This window comes from Tamandua tetradactyla, chromosome 18, assembly GCF_023851605.1.
Source record: "Tamandua tetradactyla isolate mTamTet1 chromosome 18, mTamTet1.pri, whole genome shotgun sequence".
NCBI classification, from domain to species: Eukaryota; Metazoa; Chordata; class Mammalia; order Pilosa; family Myrmecophagidae; genus Tamandua; species Tamandua tetradactyla.
The window spans coordinates 68,995,193-69,020,958 of NC_135344.1; the positions used below are offsets into that span (position 1 = coordinate 68,995,193).

At 43.3% G+C, this 25,766-nt stretch overlaps 1 protein-coding gene across 5 annotated transcripts in view; it reads right to left on the reverse strand.

Moving 5' to 3' along the window:
* The window catches only part of EPB41L3 (erythrocyte membrane protein band 4.1 like 3), a 261,674-nt gene extending 248,230 nt beyond the window's left edge, over nucleotides 1–13,444 (reverse strand). For 4 of the 5 annotated variants that reach the window (XM_077135909.1, XM_077135908.1, XM_077135910.1 and 1 more), the window contains exon 1: nucleotides 12,122–12,481. In XM_077135909.1, the coding sequence (XP_076992024.1) occupies nucleotides 12,122–12,466 (345 nt within the window). In that variant the 5' untranslated portion in view covers nucleotides 12,467–12,481. Of the gene's footprint in view, nucleotides 1–12,121; nucleotides 12,482–13,184 lie in introns of those variants that run through there. The other variant, XM_077135916.1, reaches the window with a different exon arrangement.
* Nucleotides 13,445–25,766: the final 12,322 nt, after the last annotated feature.

Below are 25,766 nucleotides of genomic sequence, written 5' to 3' on the forward strand. Positions count from 1 at the left end.
GTAACCCATACCAAACTCTGAAATCTGTTCTATAACTAATTGTTGTGCTGTGCTTTGAAATTAATTGCTTTTTTGTATATATGTTATTTTTCACAAAAAAAGGGAAAAGAAGTCGATTGTGATGACAAAAAAAGTATTTATTCCTTTTAGTCTCCTACATTCTGGAGCAGTTAGAAGGGAAATCTGAGAGGATGGTATGGTAGCCCATGACAAACTCTAGGATCTGTCCTGTGTGAAGAGTGCTTTGAAAACTATTGCTTTTTTTGTTTCTTTGCTTTGTATGTATGTTATATTTTACAATTTAAAAAGTTAAAAAACAAAAGATAAGGCCTAATCATTGTTTAACACTGTAACAATTTACAGGCTTCCTTCCAGCAAGGTATATAATTTGATACTTTCATAAAATTCACTTAGAAATTCATCCTTATCATACTTTATATTGCATTTTCTGGTATTTGGAGACCTGTCTCCCTCTAAGAAGACAATCATCATATTTCACTTACACTTATATTCCCATAGTCTCCGTGAGTACCTTGCTGGCAAAATACGGCAAATGAATGCAAAGTTAAAGTCAACAGAGCAACTGTGTTTGATTTGAATTAAAAGCATTCTTTTTTTTTTTTTTAAAGCAAATAGTATGCAAGGATTAAGGGATTACCAATCCTCTGCACAAATATAAATAATTCAATCAATTTGCTGTCCCACCAAGTCCCAACCTGGGTTTCGCTGGACCGAGAAAACGGGAAGAGAGAAAGTAGCAAATTTGGAGGGAGGAGTGTATTTTGGAAAGTATGATCGCCTGACCCTAAGTACAAAAGGGTGCTTTAGGATAGGCCAGAGAAACAGGTACTGGAAGGCAGCAGAGGGATTCTGGAAAACTCGCAAAGCACCAGATGCTTTATTCAAAGGTGTTCACCTTAAGCTCTCCACATGCTGGGGCCTCAGGTGGCTTCCTGTCCCTGGAACCCACAACAGATACTAACAGTTCCAAAAGGTGCTCACAGCGTAGATGGAATAGTTGTCTGGGCTAGCCTGGAAACCTAATGATCAGTTCAACAGTTTCTCTCAGGACAAAGAATTTGAAGTTCCCAAGGCCTTATGCAGGCACTTTTGGGAAAATGACTCATCTGTAAAATGGGGAATGCCTATATTCAGAAAGTAGGTCTCTGCCTTTCATCACTCTAATCTTTTCACCCTTGGGGCTCAAAAAGCCTGAGGCTGAAAAAAAAAAAGAAGTGTTTCATGCTCTAAAAAACAAAATACGTAACATCCATTAAACCCCTCTCTGATCATTGTTTGTATTCTGCTTTGAAAAATACTCAGAAAAGTAGTATCAATGTATGAGATACGCACGCATTCCTTTTGGGGTAAATGTAAAAAGTTTAAGGGAAGTCTATGGGCTAAAAAGGGGAAGAAAAGTTCAACAGTATTGCTCAACCTGTGTCTAAAGGGTGCACGCAACTGAAATGAAGTCTCTCCCCCATGTGAATATGGTTGAAAATAAAAGCTTCTAACCATTTGGAGGTCAATTTTTTTTTTTTTTTGAGAGAGGGAGGAAGGGAAGGAAAGACAGAGAAGGAAGGAAGGATGGAAGGAAGGGAAACATCTTTAAACATTTTTCTTATTTTTTATTATATTTTGTTTGTTTGTTTGTTTTTTACATGGGCTGGGGCCGGGAATCGAACCGGGGTCCTCCGGCATGGCAGGCAAGCACTCTTGCCCGCTGAGCCACCGCGGCCCACCCTGGAGGTCAATTCTTTTATGCTTGCTTTCACATGGTGTGCAAACTGACACTTAACGAGGTCAATGCCAAGAAACAAATTCCTGAATTTAGTGTGTATCTTTTTGAATAAAGAATAGTCAACAAAAAGGAGTTGAGAACCACAGCATAAATCCAGAACAAGCAACTCCATACCGACAAATTCAGCTTGTCTCTACAGCAGCAAAACCCATCCAACCACCAAAGAAATACCGTGTTTAGAACAGAATTCATTGTTTTCAGCCCTAGTAGAAATCAGACACTCACAGGCCTCCTAAGTCCTGGTGTTAAAGGTATAATCAATCTGCTTTCTCAAGTTACCTGGAGAGGTTTAATAAAAACAGAACGATTCTTAAAATCACTCTGATTAGCTCAATCACTTAAAACTTTTTGAAAATACATGAACAGATGTGCTCTAATTTCTATCTTACGATGCAATGCTAAATAAAGTCACTATAATTATTTGCATTTACTGAACATCTACTATGTGTTATATGTAAAACAACAACGCCACAAAAATATGCCTTTTGGTTATAAAAAGACAGTGATTTCTTTGTTTATTTGGAGATGGTGGCAAGATTGATGTTCTGAGACATGGGTTTAGAAAATACACTAAACTTTCATCTATATACAGCACAGTGAAGTACACTGTAAGGAAATGGTTCTTTTCCTTTATACACTTTTTTCTATTCTCAGCCCTTGTCCTTAGTCTTGCCAAAATTGCAGTTTGGGTCAGAGAAATCATTTTCTGGGTCAAACACTTTTTCCCAAGTCAACATTTCCAGTCTGTAAGTTAACTGCACCTCCCAGGGAAAGCTGCTGGCAGTTTGGCCAGCTGTTCTTTGGAGCATCATATAAGAAGCAGAAGGTTTTTGAGTCAGGTGAGAATGTGCCACTTGCTACATTCCAGCCCAGACTAGTGGACTTTAATCTTTCTGGAGACTACAGCTAATCAGATGTAACAAACACTGTCTTTCTTTATGCCACATAGAGGCCTGGAGAAAAGTGTTTTAAGAGACGTGCTATACTTTAGCCAGGCACTTAGCATTTCAATTGATTTTAATGGGTACAACCCAGATAAATTCTCTTGCTATGTTTTGAAAAGATCACCCAGAATATCTTTGAATTCGTTTCAATCCATGGGGAGAGGGGAAAGGAAAAGCAAATAACGAAATGAGATTCCAGGTAAAGTAGAGAGAGTACTGAGCCAATTCAGAAAAACAATAGATTTTAAGTGCCACCGGTTACATCAATGTGATCAGTTATCCAGAAAACAGAAACTATATGACTTGGCCCTATTATAATATCACTATGCTTGTTACTTAAAAAATTATTTAGCATTTTATATCAGATTCTGTGCAAACTGATAATTCCATTTCCTCACGTCAAAACTGGGTTTCAATCACACTACGCTGTAAAAACAACCATAAGTTTATGCTCTGCTATGTTTACCACACTTAAAAAAATAAAAGGTTCCAAACTAGGGTGATGTTTTAGGATTGTAAATTTGAAAGCTGGAACAGCTGCAACTCCATTATAAAGATGAGTAAACAGTCACCCAGGGAAATTAAGTGATGATGATCCCATATCCTAGAAAACGAAACCACTGCTTTGTTTTTCCTAAAACACACTTAGATATATTCTAACTGTAAACTAGGGAGACCAAAGCTACACTTAAACAAAACACTACTTGGAGTAAGCTAAAAGTCATGGGTAAATTCATATACTAAAATTACCAGGCCCACCACAAAAATCATGGTATGTTTTCACTGAGCGAAACGGTGTGACAACCAGGTCACACGTTTACTTAAGCAGCCCTTACTCATTGTGCATTATCTAATTCATTTTAATCTTTAATATGTTTTTCAAAGGAAGTAAATAGCCAGGAATAGAACAAATTACTCATCTTCTATAAACACAATGTAGATGAGGTTGCAACAGGATAATATTTCCCGGGATTCATAAATTTTGCGAGAGAAATATTTGAGTCATCTGACCTTTTAAAAAATAAGATCTCTGCATTTTTAGCTTTTGTTATTTCAATATCGAAGCATAAGAGATAAAGTAAGGAGTCTCCTCAGAAAGAAGCCAGGTAAAGGGAAAACAAAGGCAAGGTATATAAACTTTGGTCCGAGGCCTGTGTGGGATGCAGTGCTAAGTACAAATGCTTCCTCATGGACATCTAATCTACCATTCCAGTACTCTGACCTAAGACTCTCCACCCATAGCCAGACAAATCTTTCTAGATTTAAGCTCCTGCTCTTCTGCATAAAATCCTTCAATTAGATATATTCCAAAATTTCCAAGCTCCTACTCTTCTGCATAATATCCCTTCAATTAGATATATTCCAAATTTTCTAAGCTCCTACTTTTCTGCATAAAATCATTCAATTAGATATATTCCAAAATTTCTTTACAGGCTTACAAGTTGGGTGCACTTGTTAGAGCATTTCTATGTGCCAGGCATTTTAAATGAAAATGTGGTCTTTGAGTCTGGCATGGAACATGTCTTGCTATGTCCCACATCCTGGCACCCAGATGCTGTATCTGTAGCCAGAGTGAAAGAGCTGCTTCCCCAAAATCATGGAATCCACCAGGCAGCCTGGTGATGGGGTGGGCTAGCCCAGTGAAGGGATGAATGCTGGCTCTCCTGAGTCATGGCATCTCACAACAAACAAAGCAGAGACCCAGCACGTCTGCCCTCCAGAGCCCAGCAAAGCAGGGCAGCCTTGGTGCATCTCTGTTGGGCTCCAGACAGCAAGGGTTTAGTGGTGTCCACTGGTGCCTTGGGAATCTTCAGTATTAGTTGTCATTAGGGAAGCCAAGAGAGGAGCAGATGAAAATGGGAGGGTCCAGGAAAAGAGCATCCCCAGGGATTCCTAAACCCAGTTGGGAGAAATCTGACTGTAATTGGAATTAATCATCTTTGCAGGTAGGGCCAGAGTCAAAGAAACGGGGCTGTTTCGAGTTACTAAGCTGCTATGGCCTGAGAAACATGGGTTATATTTATACTCACTATAAATTAAAGTGCCCTTTTAAAATACCAGATCAGCTCTGTCCGTTTGACAAAATAAAAGTGCAGCTGTTTTATCTAATTATTTTGATAATTACATGATCGGCGCAGATCAGTTCAAGATCAAGGAGTATAACTGAATTTGCCACACATTATTTCAGTAACTTCATTGCAGACCAAGCTAAATGTCTACGGTACTCATTATTTTTCAAACTTTAATGTTGCAGATATAAAGGGTGGATCCACAAAATAAGAATTTCTACTCAATTTTACAATGCTGAAAAATATTTGCAGTAGGGTTATCAGGTTTGTCTTCCTGATTGCATTTTGCTTTAGTTACTGTTTAAAAAAATAAACATGAACATGACAAAGAGAAAATTACTCAGGTTAAAGTTGTGTTTTTGTTTTCGTTTTCAAATAATAAATAAATATAGTTGGGACCAGAATCCTAAAACATAAATATTGAGACTAAAAGGTGCTTTGTTAAATATGAATTTTAACATTGCATTAACTGTTAATAAAATATGTATGAGTCACAAAGGAGTAGAATACCTTTTGACTACTTACTACGTCCCAGGCATTGATAACTATTATTTCTAGTTCTCACAACAACTCTGCAAAGTAGGTTTGGCTAAACTTGTTCTGCAGAGGAAGAAGCTAAGATTCATAATATTTGGACAAATAGCCCCAGATATTCAGCTAATAAATGCCTGAGTAGGATTTCTATCCAGCCAGGTTTGGAGTGAGGCTGAACGAGTACTGGTGCGTGCCTCTCTCAATTTACATGTGTCACCTTGTTTATTCAGCTCTGTAGGGCTTGTAGTCCATTGAAACATTCTTATTTTGTTTATGATACTCTCTTGCTCACGATGCAATCTAAAAAGGACCTCCAACATTCAGAGAAACAACTACTGATATGGAAGGCAAATGTATTTCCATCTGTGATAGCAATTGGTTTTAAACCATATCTTATCAAAATGGTCATTGCTCTATGGAATTCTGGTTTCATTACTGAGCTCTTCAGAATTTTGTGGTCATTAAAGGAAAAGAAATAGGTTTTTATGTAAAAGGCCTCTATGAGTCTCTGATTAAGCATTTGCTTATATTTGAACAAATTTTCTTGAAAATCTTCCATGCTGTAGTTCTATACAGAAGGGTTCTCTTTTGAAATCTCACGAGATAAAGGAAACTGATTTTGCTCTCAGACACTTGAGCAAATAACAAGTGATAGAGAGATTTATAAGGCATAATACTGATTTTTTAAATTATTAGACCAATAGTTAAAATAATAACACCAGGGTCTCATTTTACTTATAACATGCAGTCACCTACATGAAACCATTTAATTTTTTTCACTGTTACTTCCATGATGGAGGGAAAACTATGCTTTCCACTTATCAGTGAGGAAACTGGGGCTGAAAGGGGCTGAGCAATCTGATGGTAGAAAGGGTTGTGCTTCGTGATCTGTAATGGATCACACACAAATATTTTCATAGTGGATACCCAACATCTTTTCCATTTTGTAAAATAGTTATGTAAATGCTATAAACATCATGTGTCAAAATCTTTATCGCTTAGAAAACTGCTCTTGATCAGTTCGTTCCAAGTAACCTCTCATATTCCAGAAGAGGATTGAGCAATGAATTCTAACAGCATAAGAGATGTCTAATTCCTAACTAGTCAAAACTTCAGTACCAGATCGTTTCCTATTGCTAGGTTTTTGTTTTTTCCATTTGCTCATTCCTAGTGAGCAATGAACTGTTCATAGCTATTTGATGAGAGTGAATTTATCCTCTCAAGTTTGGAGGTTTGTATATCTCAGACTGTTTACAAGCTCACTGTTCCTGGAATGTGGATTTCTCCTGAATTTCTTTCTCAACCTATCCTCAAATATTTAGTATGCACACAAGGAATGGCTTTTGGTCTTTTCATTCTTAACAATAACAAAAAGTATGGGGTCGTAAGAAATTTCATGTCCGAAAATACCAAAGAAAGAATTTTATCTCAATCAGAAACAATTTAAACAACTACAACTTCTAATTAATGCACACAATCATATTTTGTAAATCAAGGAATCACACTAGGAATCAAATGAAAGCTTCCTAAAATGGATTCAAGATCAGACAAACCCAGAAGCCTCAAACCAAGAATTCTCTCATACACCTCTGGATACATTCAGTACTTTGTGGGCCTCTCGCCCAGCCTATCTCATTTTTCTTTCAGCCCAATCACTATCAGCTCAGCTCTCCACACTCTATTCTGCTTTTGAAAGCTCTGTCCAGCTCACATGACTATTACCTCATCTCTACAAGGAAGAAGATTAATAATTATACAAATTCTTCCAGCTACCAAAGCTTAAATTATCTATGTAATTAGATGAAAATGGGGTAGAGGGTACTCTGAAGTTGCCAGATAATTGCCTATTTCTCCACTTTGCCTATAAAAACCTGATCATGAGTTGGCTACTTCTTCCAAATTCCAACTCAAATGTCTCTAGACAATCATTCATTTGATATAAATTTACTGAGCCCTCCTTCTGGGCAAATTTGAGTGGTGAATACAAGGATGGATAAATTGGTGCCCTAGCTCTCAATCAACAAGTACACACTAAAGAATAATTTCATGCTAAGTGCCTTAGGAGTAGAGAAAGCAAACAGCTGCAGAAGGAAAGCTGAGGGAGACAATCTGAGAATGATCAAGAAAAACTTGATGAGGAAGGCGGTTTGAGTTGGACCTTGAGGATCTGGTAGGATTTCAAGGTGGAGATGGAGTGAGAAGGAGCACTCCTTCATCTTGCTGAAATGAAATCAGCAAAAGACCTGAAAATAACACCTAAAGACCCACACGGGAAGTGGTGAGTGAAACACTGGGCTTCCTGTTGGGTCTGTGGGAGATGACACTGAACTGGTAGATAGAGAGGCGCAAACAGGGCTTTGAAGACAAATCTAAAGCATCCTTCTTCAGGAAACTGGAAAGATGAGGTTTGGAGCAGGGGAGTGATACGACCAAAGCAGCACTGTAAAAGGACTGAATCAGAAGCAGAATTTAGGGGAGGTGGGATGAAAATGACTACAACAGTCCAAGCAGGAGGAGACAAGGGCCTGGGGTAAGACTGGGGGCAATAGGAACAGAAGGGAGGTGCCCATGAGGACCACCGCACAAGGCCACTGACATTTCTGGGGCACATGTCTTTGGGGGAGCAGCCATGAAGAGGAAGGAGCCGTGAAAAAAACCCAAGTTTCAGGCCTGGATGACCCAGGATGTGGTGGTATTGGGGCATGAGAAGAGACACGAACTTGCTGAATGCCATTTCGAGACATAGTAAGTTTGAGGTGATTGTAGAACAGCTTGGTAAAAATAGCCACTTGGCAGTTGGGAATACAGAATTCGAGTTTTAATGGAAGTCAATGAATTATGTTAAAGATCTGGTAACAATTCATCAGCCAACCTACACCCCTGGTTCTAGAAAGCCAGAAGCTTGTCACTGGAGCAGTGTTGGGGATTGAATCATGTTCCCCCCATAAAGACATGTTGAACTTCTAACTCTTGATCCTATGGGAGTGAACCCATTTGTAAATAAGGGCTTTGAAGATACTATTATTAGTTATGGTTCAGCCTTATTTGTGAATAGGATCTCTGAAGATCTTATCGAGGTGAGGCCAGATTGCTTCACAGTGAGCCTTAAAACATATAACTTGAGTCCTTATAAGCAAAGAAAATTGGACAAGGCAGTAGAAGCCAGAAGCCAGCAGAAATCAGAGGAGCAGACACACAGACAGAGGTGGCCACGTGATGGGGCATTGGTGGAAACGCTGCAGACTCCGGGAGAAAGCTGACCCTTGCCAGTAACTTGTTGTTGGCCTGCTGGCCTCGAAAACTGCGAGATAAGACATTCCTGTTGTTTAAGCCGACCCACTGTGTGGTGTCTGTCATAGCAACCTGGCAAACTGAGACAGGCAGTTGACTTGAAAGCCAGGCTGGTGCTCTGGGGGTTTTCATGCCACACTACTGAATTCTCATCCACTTCACTGGCGAGGGCGCTGCACGAAGACATTGCAGGAGGAAGGTGGCAGAGGTCTGACTTGTGTCCTTGTTTTTCCACTACACCAAATGGGATTGCTCTCTTCCTCCTTTTTTTTTTTTTTTTTTTAATACATGGGCAGGCACCGGGAATCGAACCCGGGTCCTCTGGCATTCCAGGCAAGCGTTCTTGCCTGCTGAGCCACCGTGGCCCGCTCTCTCTTCCTCCTTTTATTCAATGTTCCCAATGTAAGTGCTGCCATTCATTCCTTTGCCCCCTGATTTACTTTCCCAAGTCTAATTCTGCTTCATTCTACTTGACTAAAATCAATCCTATCCAGCCCCATTTAGTTTCAGTGCCAATCCCCTCCTCCCAGTGCAGCTCTTAATGTCGTTAGGGACTCACTCTCCCTTTACATAGGATGCTAGGTTTTTGGCTCCTATGTCTTAAATTTTTGCCACAATTCCACCAGAATATTGTTCCTTCAGTTAGCTTTGGGTTATGTGACCCTTAGTACTTCAGAACCATGCTAGGTGTCTATGAGCCCTGCTGTTTTACAAGATATTTTACCATAACACCCAACCCCCCCAAGTGAGAGCCTCTACACCATTCACTAGAATTAAAACAAATTTTTTTTTTATCCTCAACCACTTGGTGGCTACTTTGATATCTATATTGCTATATCATCTACTCCCTAGCATTATGACAAATCATTAACTGTTTTAATAGTTATATCTATTTCTCCATCTTTACTGTGAAGATTATGGTTCAATACATTAACTTTTCTAGCCTCCTGACCAGCTCTCCATTTTAAAGTCTTACTAACTCTCTTTCTTGCTATTTTGGCTAACCAATTCTGAATCAGAGAAGTCTATACTCCATGTGTTAAGTGTCACACTTTCCTTCCAGGCATTTCAGAGAACTCTGAAGTCATAAATTAATTCTCACAGTGTGGTGGGTGAGAATTATTATTGCACTTACAGATGAGGAAGTAGCTGCCCAGAGTGGACTGTGACTCATCTAACTCTCCTTCTCTTTTTAATAAACCATTCACAGATAAAACTCCTTGACTTAAAATCCTACAAAAATCTTCCTCTGCTTTCGGTTTTGCTTCTTTTGCCCAGAGGAAGCACGCCAACCCTCTGTATTTTGAGGTGAGTGGGTATTTGAAGATGAAGAATCTGAGGTTGTCCTCAAAGAGAGCAGAAATAGAGGAGCATGGAGAATGTTCTTCAATACAAGAAGGCGGGTATGTAGAAGAGAGAGAAGGCTAGGTATAATAGCTTAGGAGACAGAAGAAAGTAGGCCTCCAGAGATCTTCTTCTTTGTTTGTTTACAGGGTCTTAGAGAACTTCTGCTCCTCCTTCAGCATCCAAACCACAGGACTCCCTTGCTGCTGCCGCTCAAAGCATGGGCTCAGTTCAGCAAGGTCCCTGAACTTTCTCACGTCATCTATACGAGAACACCTTTAGCAAAATTGTCCCTTTGGTCACCCAACTAGAATATGAGTTTCATGTGAACAGAGACGATGCCATGTTCATCCGTGTTTAATAACGAATTTATTTAAATGAAATAGAATACTTCTGAAGGTAGTGAGAACCCCATTTCTAGAGGTATTCAATGATAGGCTTTTATAGAGGGACTTCAACCATGAAACTCATCATTTATTTCCACATTTCTTAATATCTTCAGTGCCCTCTTATTTAAAGTGAGTTAATCAATCCCAAAAAGTTTTAAAATATATACAACTAAACAATGCAAGCAAGTCCTCACAATGACTATTAGTTTAACATGCTTATTTTAATAACGACTGGTCCTAGAAATTACTAAATGCCTTTCCAGGTCAGTGTTATAAATGACCAGCATCTGTCTTTAAATACATACGGAGCACACACTATGTGTCAGGCCCTGGAAATAAAAGAAGGAAATCAGAGCAGCCCTGCCCTCAAATCCTCTAGAAGGAAACTTTTATCGGGATTGAGGTTCATAGCCTAGGTATAAAATTTCAATCTGATCGGCTGAAGTTGTGCTCCTCAGAACAGAGAATGTTTTCCCAAGGTTACTACATGTTCTAAGAAGCCTACTGAAAACTCCTCTTTGGAAACTGGCAGTCACTTATGTCTGAACTGTAACTGGCCCAGCCTAGGGCAGATAAGGGAAGGAGGAGAAAAGGCCCACAAGGTCATTCCCAAACCATCTGAACTTGAAGCCTTCAGCGTTCTGAACTGTGTGTAGAGATCCGTGCATTCCCAGCCGCACCTCCACCTCCCACCGCCACTCAGCACAGTTCCGGGCTGGGGGAAGGCGGAGCAAAGCCTGCCTTGAAAGTAACTGTCTTGAGAAATGCAATAAGGCATCCACACCCAGACGCTGCTCTCCCACATTAGCCTGTTTCTAATCAGGTGGAATTTAGACTTAAACTGAAATTATATTTGGGATTTACAGTCATTCTACTTTCATTCATTTCGTGGATTTCAGCCTTCTGCCGTCCCAGTCTTAAGTCAATGCATTTCCTGGGGAATTAAACCTGAGTTGTCCATCAGCCTTGAGTAATGGGGCTTCTAACTCCGGTTCCCTAGGAAGAGCAGCGCCCAGGCCCAGGTTAGCCATGCCCTGGGGGATCCTCCGCGCTCACCCCGCCTCCCGCGACTACGCTAACCGCCGACCCCGGGTTTCCACTTCTCGCCTCTCTCTGGAAACCGGCCTCTCCCTCCGGAGAGGATTTCGCGCCGGCACCACGGGCTTTCCGGGCTCAGAGGCCGCCCGCCAGCCTCCAGCGGCCGCTGCACTTCTACAGGAGGAAAAGCGAAAGCGGCGGTCTGCGGGGAGGGCAGCTATCCAACCTCCGCAGAGCCGCCGCGTCCGAATCCGCAGCGGCCGCGCTCCAGAGGGGACCAAGCGGCGCCCACCCACACTGCAACTTCCCGTGGGACTCGGTACCTCCCAGAGTAGAACCGCAGCGCCAGACACTGTGCCCGGAGGCCAGGGATCCCGCAGCTCCCGCCCCAGGCGCGCCCAGCTCCCGCGCACAGCGCCCCCCCCCCCGCCCCCTTCTCCCGAGCGGGCCGCCAACCCCAGGCCCCTCCGCTTCGCAAGCAAACAGCGCCAATGGGACATTGGAGGTTCAGCTGCCCCAACTTCCACGTCCCGAACTGCTGGCCGCTCGCCTCCGGATAACGGGCTGCCTTCGCCAGCCTCCACCGGAGGCCACTACTTGCCGTGGGGAGGGAAGTGGAAATGCCCAGAGAGGGGCGCTCCCCTGGATTTTGAAAAATCGCCGCATTTGCCTTGGGGCGGGGGGGGGGGAGTGGCGCCTCAATTCCCCTACCGCACCCTCCGGCCACGTATCCTGGGACCGCTCCGTGGAGGGGCTTAGGTGCTGGAGCTGGGAGGAGAACCAGCAGGGCGGGAGTTGCTGGAGAAGCCGCTGTGCGCAGCTGGCGAGGGGTAGAGAAAGCGGCTTGTACGCCTGGGCCTCCCGGGGAGCACAACACGCCCACCCGCACACCCACACGGACCTGCGCTCGCTCCCAGCAGCGCCCCCGCCGCGGCCCGGAATGCCGAGGTCAGAGACACTGTGCGCTTCAAGGCAGGGGCTGAGGTGCAGAAATGGAGGGGGAGGCTCTGCCTCTCCTCCAAGGCTCGCACCATACCAGGAGCCCGCCACCCCCATCCTCCAGGGCGAGCAAAGGCTGCCTTGTGAGATACCGCTTCGTCCGCCACGGGTTTAGGCTGGCGGGCCGGGGATGGAGAACAGGGGGAGCACTAAAGAGCGAGGGCTCTAGTGCGCCCCTACACCTCTGCGCGCGCCGCGGAAGGCGCACAGAAGCAGCGAGCAGCCTCGCCTCCGGCGCGCAAACTAGGTTGCCCGGCCCTGGGCTCCCGCCGAAGCGCGCCAAGTCCAGCCCCCCGCGGGCGGGTTATGGGAGCAGCAGACCCCCGCGAATCTGCAAATGTACCGGCCTCTCCGAGTCGACCTAGCGGCGGGCGCAAGGGATGGAGGCGAGCGGGACGGAGGAGGAGCTGCGGAGCAGAGGAGGGATGACGTCCTTCGGCGAATCTCCAGGCGCTCGCCCTGCCCGCGGGGGGTTCGCGGAGAGGCGCGGTGCAGGGTTCCCGCTGCATCTCCGCCACCGCGCGCACCAGAACAAGCCTGTCCAGCGGCCGCCAAAGACGCACTGCCTGCGACCATCTCCACAACACCTCCTGGCCGATCCCTTCTCCGGGCGTCTGCCCGGGAGTCCTGGCCGCGCCCGCCTCGCGCCATCCCGGCTCTGTCCCCCGACGACCTCGAGCCAAGGGCAGGCGCCCGCGCCCCAGCTCCTGTCTCGGGCAAGCAGCCGCGCCCGGCCTGCACAGCGGGATGGGACACCAGGAAGGAGAGCGCTCACCTGAGTGGCCTGGCGCCGTCCTCTCCTGCGCCTTCCCGAGCGGGTTCCTGGCCTTCCGGCACAACCTCTCCCGAAGAAACAAAGTAATGCAAGGGCAGAGAGAAGCAGGGCTGTCCACGGGGCCCGGGGCCAGCGGCTCTTCCTTTAGGCTTCTCCCGGCTCCAGTCTCGGGTCCTGCGGCAGGAGAGGGCTCCGGGAGGCTGGAAGGGGCCGCCGGACGCCGACTGCTCCCGCGGCGGCGCGGTACCTCCAAGTTCCCACCTGCAGCGCGCGTCGGGCGCCTGTGACAGCCCGCACCGCCCCGCCCCGGCCCGCCCCCTTCTGCCGGTTGGCTGCCGCGGCCCACGGCGGCCCCGCCCCGGCCCGCCCTCCGCGCCCAGCGCCCTGGCAGGGAAAGCTGCTTCCAGGCTTCCGAGGGCTTCCATCCAGCGGGGTCTTGGGGTCCTCCGGCCTATGCCTGCAGCAGGAAACACACGCAGACACGCATGCAAATATAGTGTGGTGGTTTGGAGACTGGAGGAAGGAGGGAACATACGAACACCCCTACGTGTCCCTTAAGGAAATCTGGTAACGTGGCTCCTTTTGCTGGGATTAAATTACCTCAGTCTGCAAAGAGTTGAAATCACAGCAGCACAGACTCCAGGGATGTGGAGTAGGCCGAAAGTGGTCTGGGCTTTAATTTGGTTTAAGCTTCCCCCAACTTCACCCGAAGCGCTAAAAAGGCGAAGAGAAGTTCCTGACTCCCCCGGCCTTTCTCACCCAGCCTGTGCCGCTGCCTGGAAGGGACCTCGGGTTCCAGGACCTGCAAAGCTCCCACCACTGGCGCTTACGGGCCCCCCATGCATGAGCCCGGCACGTGCTTGCTGGAACCTGTGGCCTTCAGGGTCCAGAAGAGAAAAACTGCAGTTTGGTGGGTAGAACTAGGCCTGTGCTCTATAGCGTTCTTTGGCCTTATAACTAAACAAAGAGAACATTAACCTTTCATTTCCTTTCCCCATCCGTCCTAAAGACCGGGACAGGTGTTCACGCAACCTGCCCAGGCTGGCGCTTCATTCATGCTTCCTTTTGATGGCTCTTGAATTCGTGCTTCGGGAAAACTGACTTGCTTTAGTCCTCGGGAGGAGAAAAATGATAAAAGTCTAAAAAGCACAAATCTGTAAAGCTATCCAATCAATCAGTAGCACCTGACTCCGGGGCGCGTCTTTGTGAGCGGGATTCATTGCCAAGTTCCTATTAGTCTAGTAACATTTAAAACTTAACTGCGCAAATAGCACATTTTATAGGCCATTAGGGAAATGGCATGTTCTGAGACTGTATGTGTGACATGCTCATGTCCAGCAGTGTTTTGTAGACTCCTGTGCAGGTGAGGCTGAGGCAGGAGGGAAGCAGGCTTTACTAAAGGAAGCCTGAAGATGGCTTATCACAAGGCCTTCCGGGGACAGTGACACCAGCCAAGGAGTGGCTCCCTGCAAACTGATGCTAATAGCCTGGAATACTCCCTTATAGCACTGGCTTCCTGTTGTTGAACTTTTCATTGTAATAACATATGCACCACTCAGTATTGCCCATTTTTAATACTTTCCAGTGTACAATTCAGTGGCATTAATTATATTCACAATATTGTGCTGCCATCGCCAATATCCATTGCCCCAACTTTTTCAGCACCTCAAACAGAAACTCTGCACTGATTAAGCAACAACTCCCCTCCCTTTCCACAACCCCAGGAACCTGTAATCTACTATCCTTCCCTATGAAATTTGCTCCTTCTAGGTATTTCATATAAGCAAGGACATACAATATTTGTCTTTTCTGTGTCTGGCTTATTTCACTCAACATGCTGTCCTCAAGTTTCATCCATTTTGTAGCCTGTCTCCAAACTTCATTCCTCTTTATGGCTGAATGATATTCCATTGTGTGTATGTACCACATTTTGTTTATCCATTCATCTCTTGACAGACACGGGTTGCTTCCACCTTTTGGCTCTTGTGAATACTTCAGCTATAAACATTGGTATGCAGAGCATCTGTACAAGTCTTTTGGCTATATACCAAGAAGTAGTTTTGCTGGGTCATAAGATAATTCTGCATTCTACATTCAACTTTTATATTTTAAGGCAAAGATTCTGTTTTATGACAACCTAAAATCTTGGGACCACTTTGGGAGATAATAGCAAGCTTTTTCCCTGCAGCCAGTGCTTATTTTCAAAGCTCTCAGCAGAGACAAGCTACACCTTGTCCTTCTTTAAACTCGAGAAGACTTGGGTAGCAGTGCAGTGGGAAAACATTCACAAGAGATATTTTAATACCTCAGGTTAAGTGCTTGTTTAATGAATTGCTATTTGACTCTGAACTGGGTGAAACAATGAGTAGAATGAAGGTGGGGCTTGTTCAGGTTTGAGTGCAGGTTGACTCAAACTGGAGGAGTGCCTGGTGAAAATCAGAAACACTTTTGATGTGTGACAGCCAGGTGAGGTACAAACAAAGGGGAAAGATGGGTTTCTCTCTGGGAGCGCTGTTCCTAGCATAGACATGATGGGAAGTTCTCCCTCAAGAAAATACATTTTCTGAACATTGGGGAAGGAGCTTAAGGGTGCCCGTAAATAAGAAAACATTATGTGGAAGAAAGGATGAGAACATATTGGAAGGGGTGATTGACAGGTCGGTTGACATTGGGGGAAATCAGTAGATGCTGTGTGGAGCCCTGTACAGCCCAAGATTCTGAAGGAAGAGTCAAAAGAGAATTGCTAGGATTTAGAGGCAGTCAAGTGCAGGAGCTAAGAGTCCTGGAATGGCTTCTGGAGTTGGCAAACACAAGAATGAGTCCTGGCTCCAACATCTAGGCTTGTGGTTTGCACATGGAAACATTACTTAAGTTTCATTTTGTTCACCTGTGAGAAGCTAAAGGTGCTTACCTGACAAGCTGTATTGAGGATTAACCAAGATAATGCATCTGCAGTGATTGGTACAATACCCAGCATACAGGAAGCAATCAATAAACGTAGGTATTATTGTAAACACAGTTTAAAGATGGCTTAAAGGTCACCTAATCCTTCTGATATTTGTTACTGGTAGAATTTTTCTATCCAGTGCTCATGCTACTGGTGGTAGGACATGCCCTGGGAGGAGAATCTTACTATCCTACCCCTGACGAGTCCATTACATCCTCTTTGCTTGAAGGGGAAAAGTGACTCACTACATGTTTCACTGGTTTGTCCTCTTGCTAGTTTGAATCTAAGTACCCCAGAAAAGCCATGTTATTTTAATCCTAAACCAACCTTGTAGGGGCAGATCTATGGTTCAGGGTAGAACCTTTTGATTAGGTTGTTTCCATGGAGATGCCACACACCCAATTGTGCATGTGACTTTTTGATTAGATGAAGACATGACTCCGCCCATTCAAGATGGGCCTTAATTAGTTTACTGGAGTCTTTAAGGGAAGTCATGGAGAAATAAAAATTCAGAACTGACACAGATGCAGACATTTGGGGATGCAGAAGAAAATGGCAGAAGGACGCATAGGATCTGTGAGAACCGTTTGAAACCAAAAGTCAGGAGAGGAGCCCAGCAGACGTTGCCATGTACCTTCCCATGAAATGCTAAGCAAGCCAGAGCTCAGAGTTTTGTCCCGGAGAAGCTAAGTGAGGCCCCACAGATGCGTACAGAGGAAGCTACTGGAATCAGAAGCGCAAGCAACAAACCAGGAGCGAGGATCTCAGGTGCCAGCCATGTGCCTTCCCAGCTGACAGAGAAATCCTGGATGCCATTCACCCTTTCTTCAGATCAAGGTATCTTTCTCTGTCTGGCTTAGTTGGACATTTTTAAGGCCTTAGAACTGTAAATTTATAATCTAATAAGTCCCCTTTTTAAAAGCCAATCCAGTTCTGGTATATTGCATTCCAGCAACTTTAGCAAACTAAAACAGCCCTATTTCTGTCCATGGTGGTCATCCAAATGCCTAGATCCTCTTTCTCAAGAGAGATAAATACAGATCCCCTGAGTGGCTTCTGTTGTTCAGGCCAGACAGGCCTTGTCCCTACAGGAGTTGGTTTCCCAGTCTTAAGCCATCTCTTACTCACCAAATTGTCTCTGACCTCCTTAAAATATAAGCAAAGGCTCCGGCCTAGTCTTTCCAACAAAACATCATTGACAACCTGCTGTGCTTGTGTTAATGCAACTTGCACTTTTATGTATTTTGAACCATCCCTTACCCTCTTGATAACCATTGAGTTGCCTATTAACAGAAACTCATGAGTCTTTTTCACATATTACTATTTTGTTAAGACCTGTGGGGATCTTAATTCTGCCACTCAGTGCTTCCTTTTCTGTAAAAGTATAGAATTACGCAAAATGGCCAAAAAGTTCCTTTTTATTGATTCATTTTGAAATAATTTCACACTCAGAAAGAAAATATGGAACAATGGTACCAAAAGCTCCTATATACTTTTCTTCCAGTTTCCAGTTATCATTTTACATTTGCTCTCTCTCTCTCTCTCTCTCTCTCTCTCTCTCTCTCTCTCTCTCTCTCTCTCTCCTTAGTAGGTAGTGGGTAGGTAGTTACAGAGAAAGATAGATACTCATTATAAATATTATTTTTCTGAACCATTTAAGAGTAAGTATAGGCATAATGCCCATCATCCCTAAATACACCAGTGTAAGCAGTATTTTTATGAGATTCTTTCCTATGTAAGTACAAGACAACGATGAGATAATATCCATAGACCCCAATCAAATTTCACCAGTTTTCCTAACTATGTCTCTTTTCCTTTCAGTCCAGGATCAAAGCCAGGATGACACATCATTGAATTTAGTTACATTGTCACTATATTCTTTAATCTACTCCAGTTCGTCAGTCTTTCCCTATCTTTCATGACCTTGATAGCTTTCAAAATACGTGCCTTTCATTCTGTAGGATGTCCCTCAGCCCGGATCCATCCAATATTTCTTCATGTCCTACTCAGGCCATGCAGGCTCATCAGGAATATCAATGAAATGATGCTGTGCTCTGGACAGGGCATCACATTACAAGGCCCACGATGCTGGAGTGCCTCTCCACTGTGAGCCAAACTTGGTCACCAGGCACAATGGGTGGGTGCTGTGCTTCTCCTCTATGAAGGCACCCTCCCCTCTGTGGGGTCAATAGGGTTTTGTAGAAATATACCCTGAGGCTACACTAATGTTCTGTGCCTTGTTGCTCCTTCAGCTGTTAGTCTCTGTAGACTTTGCAGACTCTTGATTGCATCAACCACCACCAGGGATGGCTGTCAAAAAACAATTTTCCTTTTACATCATTCTTCTTAAACTCATCTATACTATTATAATAGCTTTCTGTGAAAATGTTTACCTCCACCACATTTGTTTATTTATGTCAGTATAGAGTCATGAATCCCCATTGCATTCAAAGGGCTGTATTCTTTTACTTTCCTTATTTATTTGGTGCTCAAATTGTCCCAGATTTGGCCCCTGGGCTAAATGACTTCTAGGTCCCCCTGACATAACCTCATCATTCTTTGAGCACTTTTTTATTTTCTGGCACATTGAGATGTTCCAGGCTCATTTTGTACTTTCCCTGCTCCAGACCTGGTCTCTGCCAGCTCTCCAAAGAGCCCTGTTTCCTTTTAGTGGCGGGTAGATTTAACAATGAGATCTGGGCACTTAATGTTCTCATTACTCCTGGGACATCATAATCATCAGGCTCTCTCTCTGGAAAGAGCAAGTAAATGGCACATGTACGCACACAACTGTACAAACACACAGAGTTGCATCTATTTCTATATGCATGTTTGTATCTATACATCTAAATGTACCTACTTATTTATCAATATCTATATACCATTTGGAAGTTTGTATCTATCTTTATATCCTATCTCTATCTCTATACCTATATCATGAGTTCACTCCAGTATATATCCTTATGTCCAACATAACCATTCATCCGACACATCAGCCTCCTCCTCACACCTGTCCCAGCTGCTGCCTCCTGGAGCCTCTTGCCTCTTGAGCCCATCTCTACCACAGCTTCTTTCACCTCCAGCTTCTTCTATCCCTGCTCCTGCTGCTGCCTGCTCAGCCCCTGTGCCAGTCTGAAGCTCTTATATACCCCAGAGATGCCATGTCCTTTAATCCTCATTCAATATCGGTGAGTGGGGTCTTTTTTATTGTTTCCATGGAGATGTGACCCACCAAATTGTGGGTGGTTATTTTTTATTAGCTGATTTCCATGGAGATGTATCTCCACCCATTCAGGGTGGGGTTGCTTACTGGAGCACTTTAAGAGGGAACTATTTTGGAAAAAGCTATGGAGTCAAGAGAGCCCACACAGCCAGAGACTTTTGGAGATGGAGAAGGTAAATACCCCTGGGGAAGCCATTGAGGAAGCCTGGAGAGAAAGCTAACAGGTTTTGCCATGTGCCTTTCCAGCTGAGAGAGAAACCCTGAACATCATCTGCCTTCTTGAGCCAAAGTACATTTCCCTGGATGTCTTAGTTTGGACATTTTTATAGCCTTGCTTTAATTTGGGTATCTTCATGGCCTTAGAACTGATAAACTTGCAACTTAAATAAGTTCCCCTTTTAAAATGCCATTTCATTTCTGGTTTACCATATTCTGGTAGCTTATAAATTAAAAGAGTCCCAAGCCACTGCACCTTGGTAGAAGACTTTTCTATCTTTGCAGCTGTTAAGGTAAAAATTTTGAAGTCCTCCTGATAATACTCTTTCTATCACATCTCACACCCAAACTGTAGCAAATTCTCTTTGCTTTGCCTTCGTAAAGATCTGAATTCAACCCTTTCCCACCACCTCCACTAGTGCCACCAGGATTGGGTCAGTGTCATCTCTGGTCTTGGCTATTGTCATCATGGTCCCCTAACAGATTCCCTAAAGGTTATTGTCAGCCAAGCAATCTAAAGAATACTTCCAACATCAAGTCCCATCGCTTCACTTCTCTACCCAATGGCTTCCACCATCTCAAAATAAAATGTCCAAGTCCTGCAGATCTGCCTCTTTGTCCTAGTGCCACCTAGACCTCAATTCCTTGACTCATGACCTCTGTGCCCCCACTCCAGGTACGCATGCCAGGCATGCTCTGGCCTCGGTGCTTTTGCACATGCTATTCCTTCTCCCTGGAACACTCATGTCCCTGATGGTTCCGCAATGCCCTTCCTCGCCATCTCTAGGTCTTTGCTCAAATGTTTCTTCCTCAGTGAAGCCTTCTCTGGGTGCCATATTTAAAATTGCAACCCCCCTTCTTCCAGCTCATCTGATTTATTTTTCTGTTTAGCATGGATTATCATCTAACTTATTATATATTGTCTTTATTTGCTGTCTGCCTCTTCTCCCTCCCCTAAATATAAATTCCACAATAAGGAGGAGTTTAACCTGTTTGGTTTACTACTAAAGCCCTAGTGCCTATAGCAGAGTCTGGCATATAATAGGCCCTCAATAAATATTTGCTGAGTGTATGGATGAAAGTACAGAGACACATAAATACATTTATGACTAACTATAGATACACCCACATGCTAAGTGTTTGCCAGTGTGATTAGAAGGATTAAAGCCAAATGATGTTCATTTAAAAGGTTTCATAGAAAGAAGTCCTACATACATTCAAGGCAGACTGTAGGCAAAGTTATCGAAAATGGAAAGACAGAAAAAGAATATGTGTATAGGGAATATAAAGCAAAATAGATAATCTGGAAACAGGGTGTTGGTAACCACCAATTGACCATTTGTTGGACTAAATGACTGCATGGCATACTACCAGGCATTAAAATCAAAAGTTTTGGAAATATTTTCACACATATTCTTTATAATCAGATATTTTGTTAAAAGGAATTTAGACTTGTTTTAGTCTTGTGAAAACAGAGATCTCTTGGAGCAGAAAGAACTAATATTTCAAATCTGTTTGCTTTAAGGTGGTCATCCAGCTCACAAAGAACTCAGAGTCTTTTCTTACTTTATTGAAGCCCTTTGACCAACATGGGCCTTTATAAGCCAAGGGTCCTGAGTAAATATTTGTGCAAAATGAAATGGAACTTCATACACATTGGAAAAAATTTCAGCATGGGTTAGTCATCAAAATTTTAATGTATCTTATTCTGCACACTTTAGAAGACTCTCAGTGTACATTTGAGAACTGTTTAGAAAGCAAGTTTCTTGAGGCCAGTCCTACAATTATTTAAATGTCTTCTGCTTGGAGACAACACATAAAATGTAATGATTTACATTTGGAATTGCAAAAAAAAAAACAAAAAAATTCATGCTTTATTATAAATTCCCCCCAATGTATCCAGATAAATAGTTTAAAAATTTCAGTAAAGCTCAGTGACATGAGTGAAAAATACAGCACTGAAAGAAATTTTAGGTATTTTAACTTAAAAGGTTTTCAGCACATCCTGAATGGGATGATGAGATGGATGGAAAGAGGCTTATTTCTCTTAAATTTATTTCATTAGTGTGTAACCTTCAAAATGAATTTTGGATTCTGCAAAAAACAGCTCTCTGGTTTGTGCATTGAACTTCTTTTTAAAAGAAGACCTTTCCATGTTTTCTCGAAGAAGTCATCATTACTAACACAATGGCTGACAAAACTTACCCCTGGCATGCTATGCTTTCTGGTGCACAGCATGGAGACTCGTCAGTACAGCATAAATCTTTTCTTCCTAATGCTGCCATTCTGCTGCTGAAAGCTTCAAACTGCTAAGTATAAAAGTCCAATGAAGTTATGATTTCTTGACATGCCTTCCAAGTTCTTCTCCGCTGCTGTTTCTTTCCCAGCTGTGTGAATTCGGCCTTAACCTCTCTGAATCTCAATTTCCTTCTATAAATTGAGAATGGCATTCAGTCCCTCATCGAACAGGTCAGATTAAATGAAATAATTCCATGAAAGAACTTTGTAGTAGATTGGATTATGTACCCCAAGAAAAGTCATGTTCTTAATCGCAGTCCACATTCCCGAGGTGTGAACCCGATGTCAGTAGGACCTTGAAGATGTTATTTTTAGTTAGGATGTGGCCCTACTGAATCAAGGCTGGTCCTTAATCTGTATTACTGAAGACCTTATAAAAATTAGAGGGAACAGAGATGGGAAGAGCACATGCAAATAGAACGAGATCTCCATGAGATGGACAGTACAGATGCATGCCAAGAAAGCCCAAGGATTGCGGCCAGTTGGCTCCAGTGTACTACTGATTCCCTGGAGGAAGCATGGCCTTGTGGATGCCTTGACTTTGGACTTCTAGCCTCCAAAACTGGGAGACAATAGGTGCTTGGTGTGTACTCCAACCCATGGTGTGGGATTTGACATGGAGGCCTGGCAATCTAAGACGGGCTTTGAAAACAATGAAGGGCCATTCAAATCAACATCCTACCCTCACTGCCACCACACTCCTCCCCTTCAAGCTACCTGTATGGAATAGAGGCAGAAATTTAAAGACACTTGAAACAGGTCTAGGCTTCACATGATGAAGCCCAGACATGTTTTTTTTGTTTGTTTTGTTTTTACAGCCAACTGGTAGAAACCAGCTTTTCCCTTAAGTGAACTTCTACTCTAATATTCAAAACTATTGAATCTTCACTAGGTTTGTCATGGCATGAAGTAATCCCAGAATGATTTTTTTTAAGTGTCTTGATGATATAATGAATAAAAATTTAACCAAGTCTAATAGTAGAAAGTTCCAGAGTGAGCTCTGCCCTTTGCAGGAAAATATCAAACAGCAGTGGCTGATCAATAAACCTTCCACATAACTGCGTATCATAAAGCCATTGTAAAGATTTAGGGCTTGATGTTTCCTTGTTCTTTGCTTGATGCATGCCAGCCTGGGAAAACAGCACTCTAGGATACAGAAACGATTTAGATTCTTTTCTATTTGGGGCGAAGCGTGCAAACTCGGCAATAAGCTGGAGTTAATTATTTGAAAACTGAATTCTTTGCCAAATTTTACAAAACGCAATGTAAGACCGATTTAAAGTTGGCAGCTGTCAACATCTGTTTCACCTTAAGCCAGTGCTGATAACTAGACCGAATGTTAATCTGCTTCTTACCTCTTCTCTTTTAAAAATATAGCCACGTCCTTTGCCAAGAAGATCCATGTACTGTACCTGACTAGTAATATTTATTTAATTTTTATTTTTATGATAAGAGATTACTCAATATCTTTCAGCCAACTGGAAATTGGGAGGTGAAGCTAACTACCTTAAGTACACAACCACTGTCTCCAACTTACTTGGTTCCTATTGCCATAAATTGCTACCATTTTTATTAGGGCAATAGGCAATGGTCATACCTTTTATTGTGCTCAGCACTGAGGTGCAGGGCTACTGCTAATTCATGGGGCTACCTTTCCCGAACATTGGGAAAAAGTCTCCCCCTCCAGTAGGACAAATCCCCACAAGACACAGCTGTCTTGTACCAGGGCAAAACGTTAGCTGGATTCCAGCTCTCACTGGCCCCCTCAGCAGATACCTTCATACTGCTCAGAGACCTTAAAGACGTATGTCTATATGTTCAGGTCCCCAGAAACCTAAAAGAACCTGATCCTATATTGTTCGGCCCTTGCTTTGATTGCATTCATGAACTCCCTCCAGGCTATGGACCTTCAGTTTCATTGTCGTGGCACAGGATTGAATTCCCTTTAGCTGATATGATGTTTAAGGAGAGGGGAAAAAGACACAGGCACTCAGAAGAGAGCTTTCTGGTTGAATGGACATTTTGTAGATCTAAAGTGGATATGCTATGGGTTGAATTATTACCCTTTTGATGCATCTTTATAACTCGCTCATGAAATAGGTTGGGACTAGTTCAGGTCAAGGCAAATGACAGATCCACGGTAGCAGAGCTGAATCATCTGACCCACTTGGACTTTTGCTTTGTCAGTCTGTTTCTGGCATGCCATTTCTATGAGCATTCTAACTTGGCATGATCCAGTTGTTGACAGGTGGTGCGATCTTTCCCAGGGTTCAGAATTGATGCAGAATTTCGGTCAGACCTGAGATGCCTTGAGAAGGGATTTGATGGGGTCTCTGCACAGGGATCCCTGAAACGTGAAGGATGGCTTTGGAACCATGAACAACTAGACCAGGAGTTTCTTTCTGAGTAGAATACTACGTGAAGGACATTTTTAGATTTGCCTCAGAGAATTGCTTATTCATTAGATTAAAAAAAATTATTACTTACCATATTTCACATATCACTTTTCAATAAAAAGAACACTGTCTATTTTTAAAAGATAAGTCAGAATTTAAGATCTGTAAGAAAAGAACATTTCTGCCTGTGTTTCACTTTTAAAACTGTGTTTCCATGCACATAGCAAAGATTCCTGATGGGCTTTGAGTCCCCTGGAGGCTTGTCACATTTGGTCGGATAGGTTACCTCCAGAGTCTATCTTGACTGGGTCCACCTCTTCCATTGCTGGGGTTTCCAAATCTCCATCTTCCCCAGTTTGGTTAGCAATTGCCTCCTAGCTGCTCTTGGCTTTTCCCCCACTCTTGCTGCCCTCCAGCAAATTCTTCACATACCAGCCAGGGTATCACGCTTTTGCTTCATACTTCCCAGTGACTTTGCATTCACCTCAAGTAAAATTTTAAAACGCTTAATGTAATCCAATACGGGGTTGCCAGCACTCATGGAGCAGTACTAGCTCCTCCTCCCCCTCCCCCTCCCCCACCCCACCCCCCTCACTTTGTCCCATCCACGTTGGCCTCTTTTGAGTTCCTTGATTTCTATAAGCTCTTCACCAACTCAAGACCTTCTCATATGCTGTTTTATCTGTCTAGATCTTTCTTTTTCCTTTATCTTCAACTTGCAAAGGTTTATTCATTCCTCAAGGCTCAAGTTCAAGCTCACTTTCCCTGAGAGGACTTGCTTGACCCTCCTTGGGTCTAATTTATATTAGACTTCCAAAATCTTCCATAAGACCAAGAGGGTTTGGTCCACCCTGTATCTACAGCAGGTCTCAGTGGCATCTGGAGAGAAGGCTCAAGTCCTGGCTCATCACACCATTTCTGGAGCCAACTTCCCTGGCTGAATTCCAGCCCTGTCTCTCTGACCTGCGGTAATTTACCTTAACCCCTCTGTATATCAACAAAAAGAAACCATTGAAATGCCTATTCCTTTGGATTGCCTCATCCACAAAATGGGGATAATGAATGGATCCTTCCAAGTTGGGACACTGCAAAGCTTAACCTAGCTGGTGTGTATAAATTGCTGAAAAAAATTCTGGATACATGGTAGAGAATTGTGTTAGCTATTATTTGAGCAGGCATGCCATGAGTATTTTTTGATTGAGAGAATGAATTAATTCATACTACACTGGACACAAATCTCCTCCTCACTTTGGGTAATTCTTTAACTCCTTAGTTAAGTCTTATGGTACAATATAGAAAAACCAGACTTCAGATGAACATAATTAATTAACAATCACAAGTTTCCTTTCATCAAGAAAGATATCCCAAACAACAACAAAAGTACCATATCCACAATATATATATATTTCAATTCCTAAGTTGGAACTGAGATTTTTGACACTTTCTTTGCCTTTTCTTCACAGTCTAGGCCTAAAATGATGACTTCCACAGGAACACATTTT